General features: G+C 38.4%; 1 protein-coding gene across 1 annotated transcript; it reads right to left on the minus strand.

The window, feature by feature from the left end:
- Positions 1-463: 463 nt before the first annotated feature.
- Positions 464-4,819, minus strand: LOC137713975 (homeobox-leucine zipper protein HDG12). Its single transcript, XM_068453334.2, has 10 exons — positions 4,120-4,819; positions 3,876-3,993; positions 3,592-3,780; positions 2,991-3,467; positions 2,777-2,875; positions 2,469-2,678; positions 2,196-2,376; positions 1,827-2,095; positions 1,636-1,725; positions 464-1,455 (listed from the first exon to the last, which is right to left on the minus strand). Exons 1-10 carry the CDS (start codon positions 4,242-4,244, stop codon positions 1,078-1,080), a joined length of 2,136 nt encoding a protein of 711 aa, XP_068309435.2. The 5' UTR covers positions 4,245-4,819; the 3' UTR covers positions 464-1,077.
- Between the last annotated feature and the right edge of the window lie 7,313 nt (positions 4,820-12,132).

Genomic DNA, 12,132 nt, shown 5'->3' on the forward strand with positions numbered 1-12,132 from the left:
CATCCAACTCAATCTCATACTCAAACTCAAAGAATTTGGTTAAATGAAGTAATAAGTGGACAGTTAGGCAGTCAGTTAGGGTCATGCCAATCAAAGTTCATCAAGGAAATACTTTTTCCCTCCAGAAAATGTCGAGGCATAAAAGTTCAATCTTTAAGCTCAATTTCCACTTTTGCACTCTAGGAAAAGCATGAAGATGGATGGAGCCTCTACCTGGCCATCATTGCTCATCGTAGATGAAAAACTTGAATATGATTGATTGTTTGATCACGTCATCCATAAAATATATTACGAAGAACTTATGTACTTTGATCCTCTTGTTCGATTTGAAATTTGAAAATTACCCCAATTAGACAAATTTATTGAAGTTTCCCTCCACTCAAACACAATACTACATAAATGAAACCACACACAAATTTATCAAAGCACATTTGATCTGTCGATCAATAAGAAGGAAAAACAGTTGAGAGAAAATTCAAATTTAGTTTAAATTAAGACACATGAGTCCATGAACAAGAAGTCAATGCCCGAACCATACAACTTTTTTTTCTTGCTGGAGAGAGATGGACGGAGAGAAATTCAGCAAGAAGGAAGATGCGTATGGTGCGTTCTTGACTCCCTCTTTTAATACTCTACTTTTCCAAACCTAAATTTGCAAAATAACAAAACCAAGGCTAGCGATTTTAACACTCCTCTTCTAACCACGCGCACTCCCCTACTGAATACTCTATAATTTGTTACGCACTCACGGAAGGAGTACATGAGATTGAAAAGATGAGTGCTAAAATCACTAGCCAGAACAAAAACCTACCCCACCAAAAAAATTAAAGTTCGCAGTTGGTGTAAATTGTAATGAACCTTGGAAGCAAAAACACAGCTTTTCTGAACCATCAGCAGCAGCAGCAGCAACAGTGGAAGTAAATGGACGGCTTCAGGTCTTTGATGAGAGGGCATTCAAAGTTTCCAACTAACCCAGATGCTTTGTCCCACATTGAATACCTCTGATCATTTCTGATCAGAAATATTTAAGATCAATAGTAGACAAGAAAACAGTTGTGGAGCAGAGAGTGATCATCATCAGGAACTATTGCAATTCAAGGCTGTCTTAATTTGCTGGACAGTTGTTCCGATTAGGTTATTAACGGTATTTACCGACTCCAAGTTCAGCTTAGCGGATGGCAAGCTGCTCACCAGAATTTGTAATGCCACTGTGACTAGTGATCCACTCCCATTTGCATTGCAAGAACTTGATGAGGCGCCATCCCCTTGATCTGCCCGCCCATCTGGCGAAATGGTGAATCCTGATGGCAGGAGGGGAATGTAGGAAGAATCCTCGCCGCTCATTGCAATGTTGATGGCCGGTAGGTCAATAGGAGAGTACACAACAAGTGAGCCTGCTGAGTCTATGCAGCTCTCTTGGAGTATCAACATGTTGTTCTGGTTAGTGTTGAAAGCCTATACACGTTACAAGGCAATTAATTTGCAATCTATATGCTTAAGTAGTCCTTAAATTAAGTTGTGTGTAACAATGAAGATACGAGGGTAGGGGTACATAATGACTTTTGGGAAATGCTAATAACAATTTTCAATACGAAAAACAGAATTACTTGTTTCGCAAATATAGACTAGTCTTACTCGAAGAACAGATATACAGTTCCCTGGATGTGAACCATTTGCTATATGGGCAACATCTTGCACTGCATTGCCATTTGAAAGCACATCCCACTAGAGCAAAAATTCAAAACCAATTTAAAAGTTGAAAATAATTTAATCTGATTAGTATGTTACAAAATTTGAGCAACAATTTCTAGTAAGCGTAAATGTACCTGAGGTCGAGTTCTTTCATCCTTGAAAAAATTGAAGACATTCTGTGGCGATAATGGGAGCCAAATGGTAGTACCTGCAGTAAGAACCACACCGTTGGGCTGACCAGGATCGGTACTCTTATGGATAGCGACTCGGACTCCAATCTCATCCATCCCAGAAAGGGTGGTCCATCTATGTCCGTTGGATGCACTAATGCTTGCACAGAAGTTGTTCACCATCCTTTGAGCAAGTTTCATCATGCTCCTCTTTCCTTCGGGCGATGGAATCACTAATTGTTTCACAAAAAAATAAGAAAATAATGATGAAATTTAGCTGCTAGGGTAGGATGTTAATGATCGTTGACTAACTACGCTGTTGAAAATTGATACCTCCTTCAAGCTCTCTAGTATAAGTGCCTGAAACCATTAGACACGCAAATCTTTCACACATTCTCTGCAGAGCAGCAAGCCATCGTTGAGCTCCAAATGCTAATCCGCTGTGAATAAGATCTCTATAAATCCAATGAGTTGGAACTTTGTCTTCTATTTCCACATGTTCCACCCAAGTAACCTATTTTTTCGCAATGATATGAGGAAGTAAGTGAAGATATTACCATTACCTTTCACATGCAGAAAAAAGTACTTTTTGCTTGTGAAACAAACCTTGGAATATCCATTTGGCATGTCTTGAATCAAGCACCCAGAAGGAAGCCTATGAGATCGACATTGGTTTGCAAACTGATTATCTTGTGGAAAATTGTAAGAGACATCGACAATTGCCCACAGGCCTTGCTCGATTTGCTGACAATAACGAAGGAAGTAGAACTCCCGAGTTGGTACCAATGGCGAAAGCACTTGCAACTCGTTGTACATCTAGGTAAACCTCCGAGTGATCAGAAACTTATCCAAGCATAATTCCAGCAGAAGATTAGACAAATCAAAATAAAGTAAAAAGATTTTAAGCTACATACCAACTGCAAAGAGCCATGACCACCCAACATTCCAGATGATATTACTTCGATTATTCTTGCCATTGAGACAATTGTTGGAAACAGCTCCGCAAATTTGTTCTGCAAACTTCAAATTGTTAAACACTTGGATATAAATTATTAAGCTACAATTCAGGTTTTGGGAATTGCAAATTAGACGACAATACAGAGAGAACTAGGAGGAGAAGAGAATTACCAGGTCAATAAACATGTCAACTAATGCTAAACCACTCATGATAACCACACCAGATTCTCGTGATGCTTCAATTCTGACATAGGAGTTTTTCGAATGACTAGTAGCCCTCGGAAAAATCCTCTCATAGGTTTCAAGATTAAGAACATCCCTCCCATCAGTAGAAGACTTCATCCACAAAGGTTCATTGGTCTGCAGAAGCCTAAGCAACTCTGCCATGGCATTTGCAGCAATGTCAGTCATGAGGGACTTATCCATGTCCGAAAACCCGGGAGGCTGGTAAGGCAAATTGGGCATGGTAGATGAAGCACTCCCCGGAATAAGATCAAGATCAAGATCAAGAGAAGGGCCAGCCAATCCATGGCCCCCAAAACTTGCCATTGATAAGTCCAAAGACGAAATATGAATAGGCTGCACTGGTGGGAGCTGGGAAATTGGCCTCCCAATGTATTTTGCAGCAATACTAGACACTCTATCTAGCTGCAAATGAATGAAAGATTGAAAATTTGAATATACACATACTAAATAAACATAGTAACTGAAAAAAAATTGCATCAAGCTTGAAACTTTAGTTACAAAATCGAAATGGAAATCGAGTAAAAACCTCTTGTTTTAATTGGGCATTCTCCATTTGCAATTTCTGTTCATCAAAGTAGGAATCTTCGTTGAGTGGAGGGACACCGCAAGAGGGGCAAATGACATTCTTGAGGGCCTCTCTGATTGCAATGTTTTCGCATCGGATCTTGTCGTTCTCTGCTCGAAGTGCGCAGTTGTCCGCTCTTTCGTTTTGCGCCTGCCATTAGTAGTAGAGCAATGAGGCACAAATAAATGAAGAAAAAGTGCAGTAATTTAATTATCAAGCAAAAGAGTGAGTGAGTAAGAATTTACCTTCATCTGGGTCCGGCGGTTTTGAAACCAAAATTTGATCTGGCGAGGAGCCAAACCCAACTCTCTGCTCAACTGCATCCTCTGCTTTTCATCCGGGTGAGGGCACTCCTTATACATTCTTCATAGTTCATATCGAACATATGCAGCCAAAATTATCAGTTATTCCGATCACTCCCACATTACCAACAAACCCAACAAATCAGACACAAAAATGCAGAGCACAAGTTGTAGACTTTAGACTTACCCTTCAAGCCTCTGAATCTGGTGAGCAGTGTGACGGTGGTAGCGCTTCTTCCTTCTTTGAGAGCCGGAGGCGTCGTCGTGGTGGTCTCCGCCACCAGAGCCACCGCCTCCTCTGCCGTACTCCATTTTCCTCCTCTAATTCTTCAGCCACACGCACACTTGTAGTTCTGTCCTGAGTTGGGAAGTAGCTAGAAGAAAGCTACTAAATGGTTTTATGATCACTTGATCAGCAGAAGAAGCCAAGTCCCACGAGAGAAACAGCAAGCAAACAAGAGGAGTGACTGATGTATTTATATGGGTTTTGACTTTGTGTTGTTGTTTGTGGGTTATATAGTATATGTACACACATGTATATACGTATATATATAATGGGGATTTGGAAAACTGGGTTTAAGGAGGAAATGTGGTGGTTTGAAATACATATATAGAGAAAGAGCATCAGTTATGGAAGCCAAGGACAGCCATTAGTGCACCTAATATTTCATAAACGGCTGCCAAAAGATTATCAAGATATCGGCTTGATTTTGGAAAGATTAAATCTTGGACCTGTGATTAACTTTTACCATAACAAAATCACCCACAAGTATCCAATATATACGTATAGAGAGAGAGGACTAGGCAGTCACCCCTCTCTCACTATCCCCACTTCCACTGATTTCTGCGGTTTTTGTAACTGATAGTTTTGGAAGCGTTTGCTTTTCTACCAACAACTCCCAAAGGTCCAAAAGAGAGAGAGAGGAGAGAGAAGCAAAAGGGTAGAGAAATTTAATTTCTCAACACACCCCATTGGAGGGCATAATACTTTTCTGGTTTTTTTGTGTGGTGGTACAAATATAGAAGAGGGTACACTCAGGGCCAGGTGTGTAGCCGTTGAGCTTTTAATACCAGCTCCCTAAACCCTACTACTTGCTACTCCTACCCACCGGTGGACAACACTGCTAATTTCCCGGGTACCTCATTCAATTCCCCAGCCCCCTGTACTGACAAATATACCCTTTTCCTCCTTCCCACATCCCAATTTCCACCACAACTTTTGCGTTTTTATTTTTTTATTTATATTTATATTTTTTTTGCTTTTCTTGTTTCTAATTCTGGTATATTTCTTTCTCAGGTTGTTTAATTCTACAGAAACTATATTTTTCTTTTTCAACTTCAAAGTACGAAATTCATTTACAAGAAAATTTGAAATTCATACAGTACATCAAGGATATGGTACAAATTCATGGGCTCGATAAAAACTTTGTCGAGAATTTTAACTCGATGGAAGGAAAAAAGAACATCCCACACTTAAGTTACAAAGATAAATTATATTCTACAATGAGATTTATAATAAACTAAAAACATGATATGGTTATTTACGATTGATTTTTTATTTCAAATTATTTAGATTATGAAATCCTTTATTCTCACGTGATGTGATTTACCAATCATGGTCTAAAAAAAATGACCCCTAGCATTTTTCTTAAAGAAATCAATCTCTTTCGCATTTTTCTTTGTTGACATAGATCCAGTAGGATCCTTGCCGGTTATTCTTTATAAGAATAATAGGAATCATTCAATTATATTCGCTTATCGTACATCGTACGGTTAGAAATTATTGTAATTTTTATTATTTAAAATTGAATATAAATAGTACTTGACAAAAACTGATCGTACGATTTACGATAAACGGATATGATTGAATGATATCTGGAATTCTCACAAAAAAGATTCGGCGAGGATCCCCTCTCGACACAGACTACCACGTGCGTCTAAAAGTCAAACGTGATTCTACTTTGGGGCTGCAATCCTCTCAACCCAAGTCAAATTCACCTTCCATTTCAACGGTTCCTTTTCACTCTTGCGCCAGTAGAATCCAATTGTATTATATTCTAATAAAACCGTTAATGTTTCACTTGAAAGAAAAATGAACTACATATGTTGTCGGGAACGATTTTAAAAAATATATTGTAACGTGCGCACTATTTTTGAGGATAATGTCAACTATATCAAAATTTTAAATGAAATTGTGTGAACTAAATAATGATGATTGATTTATTAATCAAATGTCAATTAACATGTTTATTTTTTATTAATGACACATCATGTGATGCACAAATTTAGTTAAAAAATTTAATTCCCATACCATTATCTTTTGGAGACGCTCTTAAAAATATTTTTGATGATTCACATTAAAAGGTGGGTCATTAATAAAGCAAAAATAAATAAAGGTTATCTATAAAACGCTACAACTGATTGCACTTATGTGATCTGTTGGTTTAACAATATTCAATCTACAGTGTGTTTGAAGGAGATTTTACATTTAAATCATAATTCATTGTAACTCATCGGTGGTGCTCACTTGCTATAAACCTTTTGTTTTGAACTAGTTTCCTTCCAAATCGATCGCTTGGTCAATGTCCGGTCAAATATTCGATAATTTTTAAGGATGATTTAAGGCGGAAGGACTTTGTTTTAGTTTGACCTTGTAATTTTCTTTGTATAAACTCTTCCAACTTTATCTTTCCCCGATTGATGGTATTCAATTGTTTGTTTGTTTTTTTTATTTATTGATCTTTATACTTCAAAACAGGCCAGTACAGTATCTCAGCTTTATTAAAAAACAAACAATATGGCCTGCAGCTAAAATATAACCCTAATTGTCGCATACATGAATGCAAACTTTTGATTGATTATTTGCCAACGTGCTTTGCAGTTTTTGAATTTTTGCCAAGAAAAATAAAATAAAAGTAAAACATGAAGAACTGAATTTAGGGTGGCAAGGTGCGTGATGATGACTTTTTTTTTTTTTTTATATATATTATATATTACGAAGAAGAAGGAGATGATTCGAAACTATTATAATAATTTAGAGGATGAGAAGTTTCAAACCCCATAAATTGAAACTCAATACCTTATCTACTAGGATATTGGACCACATGCACGCGATGATGACAATTCAAAAGCCATGAAGATGAAGATTTATCTGTTGTTACGATCATTTAAAGTGAAAATGTAACCTAAATGGTTGAGCAGTTAATGAAAGTGATCTACTACTACAAACAAGGGAAGTAAATCAAAATTAGGAAGATCATGAAATTGATTATTGGATTTGATCCTCGAAAATCCCAAAATATATTGATTGGGGTCGGGGCAGTGGGCATTGGATCGAGTACTATAAGAGTAGAGGGCCACTTGCCATGTTTCTACCTAGTTGACGTCGCTATGTTATGTGAGTGTCTTATAGGTCATTTTACCTTCGTCACATTTTTGTTAATTTTTTGCCAGTGATCTTCTTTAATTCTTTCGTTTTGCAGATTGTCTTACAAGTTCTTACCTTTTAAGGTTTATAGAGGGGTTTGGGTTTATGTCCAGCCAATCTTTTTCTTGTATTTTCTTTTTCAAGAGGGGTATGTCCCCTCTCTTTGTATTTTGTTTTCTTGTTTTATGAGGGGTAAGATTTATGTCCTCCATGACTAAGTGTAACTTCTTTTTTCCTATCAATAAATTTATCTCGTCCCGCCGAGGTTTTCCAAAAAAAAAAAGAAAAAACAACTGACACACCCCGACCGAGATCGGAGCGTGCTGGCCGTCACACTAAGGTGACGTAGCCATGTGCACGTGCGGAAGCTAATAAAGTAATAATATAACAGTACGAATAATTAAAAACTACTAGCATACAGAGTACTAAATAAGTGCTAGCGTAAGTGAAAGACAATTTCAGAGCAGGTCTACAGCAGTCCAAAAGAAAGTTGCGACAAAAGTACACCCAAAGGTGACCCTACGCTGGTGAGTATCTGTCAGAAAGCCGGGAGAATCCTCTGGGAATACCACCGAGACTGCTAATCGACTAGAACCTGGAGGGGCACAAAACAAAAGCGTGAGTGGGCAAAAACAAATCTTTCTAAAACCATTTATAAAATACTTTCTAACCCCTCGCCGTAAAACCTGTATACTTCCCAGGAAATATATACACATAATACATATGCCAAACATGCTCAATTAATATGCCATGCCGAAATCTCATAATGATATGCAAGTGCCAAGGTATAAACATATCAATATCATGTAATCTGGCAGCCGGAGTCACCTAACGTGACCTGTACGGCTGCATCTAGAGCTCAAATCTCAATCTCAATATCTAAACCTGCCCACGAGTCGGAACCACCTAAAGTGGTCTGTACGACAGGCCTGGGTGTAAACAAGTGCTACGATCACGTGAAGACTGGGCGAATAATCGCGGGTCACCTACGAGTCGGAACCACCTAAAGTGGTCTGTACGACAGGACTGTGCACCTACCTTGAATCCAAGGTGAGTATAAGGTGCGGGAGGTGAACATCACGTGAAGGAATGTGCCCTGGCCACGGGCGGAAGCACTAACACCGGGGGTGCAGGTTATGAGCTCTCTAACTATCTCAAACCATTACTGAAACATAAACGTGAATAACGCTTACCTGGCACTTACCTGTGCGTCCACAGCACCCAATATGCATATGTATAAATATATGCAACTAATAACGTACCCAACGATGCACGAAAAACGATAATGTAATGCATGGCATAATGAATAAACATTTATTCAAGTTCTGGGAAAATATAGTCTATAGGTATATACGGAAAACCAAAAGCCCACTCACTGGTATGTAGAAGGGTCGTAGCCCCCCTGCCTCGCGTGTGCACGCTCGTCCTCGGGGTACGTGTCACCTATATGCGAAATAGCTATAAAAACATTAACTTTAAAGCACATAACCAACTTCTCGTAATAACTTCTCATACATTGCTCAAAATGGACAAATGAATATATCAACGTGCTCTACACAACCTCAGGAACACAACCATATTTTTAGAAAATTTTTCCTCCGCCGCACGCGCCCCCACGCGCCGGCCAAGGCACGGCCACGCGCAGGCACGTGTGGCGCACACTAATGGCGTCAACTGACGCCGTTAGGAATATTCCGTCAGAATTGACGGAATATTCCGTCACCTTCTCCGTTCAGTCTCCGGTGCCGTCGCCGGCGCCGGAAAACTGGAAAAACTTCGAACCTTGTTTTCTCGTTCATTTCTCAACCATTTTCCAAGATTTTTGCACCAAAATGACACTTAGGACATGTAGAATCACGATATACTACATTTAAAGGCTAAAAACTACGCGATCGTACCTGTCTTCAACCTCAAAAACTGGCCAACTTCGAAACCCACGATTCCGACGTCCAATTTCGTCCAACGAGCTACTCCGATGCTCCTTAGGACCTCACTAAGACACCTACGAGCTTAGAAATCCCAAAAACTCAATGAATAATCTTTGCATGAACAGTACTCGAATCGGACATTGTCGAATCGACGTGAAAACTAAGGATTTCTCACCTGAAAATGGTATGGCTGTGCTCGCCTCGACCTCACGAGTTCAATGGTATAGTTGGTTCCCTCGATCTGCAAAGGTTTGAGGGTTCTTGGTGTGTGTCCGTACGTTAATGGTGAGAACGGGAAGGGAGAGAGAGATGAGAGACAGAGACAGAGAAAGGATAGAGAGAGAGACAGTGAATGTGCAGGTGTGTGTGTGGCCCAACACATGCCACAACACATAAAGCAACCAAAAACGTGACGAAAAACGCACTAGGGGCAAAATTGTAATTTCACACGTACGTTTCGATATTTCCGGGACGGGATGTTACAACAACAATGTGTGAAAAATAAAAATGAGTGTGTAGATAGCACTACCCTATCTCATATTAGAGGATTGAAGCCTTGTGTTAAGTACTTAGAAGTAATTGGTTTTAGGGTTTGGCAATTGGGTTTTCAAATTCATGCTATCAACTCATGTGTGCATTAAGTATTGAAAAGATCATGTCGTATCTCAAAATACTTCTTTTAATGGTGTCATAATAAATTTACTCAAATTATAACACGTGTAATATTATCTACATTAAGGAAAAGGAGGGTGGACTTAGCCTTACAATTGGCTAGCAACAATATGGTTCAAATTCGTCTCTGGTGAGATTCTAATTTAAAACCGCACTTACAAGTGAAGAGGAATATCACTAGACCGTACTAAATGTAAATGTTTGTTTACCAATTAAGATTTAATAAACCAACCAAACTGCCCTCATTGTAAGCATTTTTCCTATCTTCATTACACAAGGATTTTGCTAATTTCCTAATACGTGGAGGTCGTTGTACAAAACGTTGCATATGCCAAAAGTTAAATGGACCTGGATCTCCTCTTGAGTTTGGACCGTTGAAATTTAATCCAACGGTTGCAATTATTTTAACTTTTAGAGGGTCTTCCTGTTTGTAACCATTTGATTAAATTTTAACGGTTCGGATCATTTACGCAAGAGGCTCAACCTCCTAAACTCGGGAGGGGATCCGGTTCCAAGTTAAACCATATTAATTAGGTATTAGTCAAAGATCAAATGTGCGGCGATTGATGTGACATATTCGTCTAAAATTTGTACTTCGTACGTTGGTGAGAGAATCTTACTGAGATAGGGAATTCAGTTTGTTATACACAGGCTAAGGATTGATTAAAAGAGAGTTTTAGAACCACATAATGCTAATTAAATTCAGAGCCTGTTGTTAATAGGTAGTGAGAGTTGGGCACTGTAATGGGTTTACCAACCAACCTGATCAACCCACTCGAAATTGGTTTAGTTGTGTTGGGTTGTAAACTTTAAAAATATATTTCTAATTAAAAACCTGATCACCTGTCAAATAGGTGGGTTGGGTAAAGTAATATTAACCCAATTGAAATCCGTCCCACCAAATATCAATAATTTTTAAACATGCATATATATTACTTGCATATGCATAAAATCTAGGGAATATTGTTTACTTTTAACGAAAAATCACATTTTAACTTTTTCTTGGTACTATTTACTACACATTTATTTATCATTTTTTATTAAAATTAAAGTTTTTTTTTAACTTTTCGTTAGTTTTCTTTAAAATCTAACATTTATTAATAAACACATTTGTTTATTTATACTTTAGTTCAATAGTGAAATTCAAATATTAAGTAACAATAGTGATTCTACAGCACCAAATTCCAATGCTTTAAGCATGATAGAACATGCATTTTGAATTATTTATCACTCACACACTTTAAGAATAAGAAAAAAAAACTAAATAATTTCAACTTATGTGGAACTTGCCCAACCTAACTCGCCTTAAAATTGTAAGTGAGTTGGTTTGCCCATTTTCTTGAGTAGAAATAATATCAACTTGAACCTATTGATTTGACCAACGAGTTGAAGTTCAACCCGACCAACCCATCTAATGTCCATGCCTAATAAGTAGAATAGTTAAAACATATAGCTAGCCAAGTAGGCATGTTAAATAGTTCCATGGAATTTCGGGTGCCCTCACTAATTAGCATCATGAACATAGGACAATACTAATCAGCACCCAGTTCACTCACAACCTATGTTCCCTAATAAACTAAAGCCACGTGTAGTTTTAACTAGAGTAATGCTATGTAGATTAAATTTGTAGACTAACTCGTCGACATCATCGTCTATTACTTCCGGCAACTCCCTCCCGACCCCACTTCATCTTCTTCTCTCTCTTCCTAAACCCTAAACTCTGAAAGTGGAGCTCAATAATCCTCACCATCTCCATCTTCATCAGGATACCGAGAGCGAGATTTGCAGGATTATCAAAGTCGTCGCCGGAAGCGGAGGTGTCTAGTTCTCGCCATCGAAGCAAGCCGCCACCGGCCCACCGACTACTATGCCAATGACCTCATCATTTTGTTGCGAGGTTGGATGGCGGGATGAGGGTGGTCAACGTCGTAGAGAGGAGTGGGGGTCGGGTTGCCGGAGAATGGTATATCTGTTGGTGTTTACTTGGAGAGTTAAGAGTGACATATAGCATTTTTTTAGGGAGGTTTTGATATAGATGCCTAGGTTTTAAAATTTTGAGATTAAACATTTATGCTTTTAGAGTTTTGATTAAATATCTTCCTACAATTTCGATGCCATGTGGATTAGAAGTAGCTTTTTTTTTTTATAATTTAAATTACCCAACTTGCCATTA

The sequence above is a fragment of the Pyrus communis genome, chromosome 14 (genome assembly GCF_041283825.1).
Source record: "Pyrus communis isolate YQ-2024b chromosome 14, ASM4128382v1, whole genome shotgun sequence".
Taxonomy (NCBI): Eukaryota; Viridiplantae; Streptophyta; class Magnoliopsida; order Rosales; family Rosaceae; genus Pyrus; species Pyrus communis.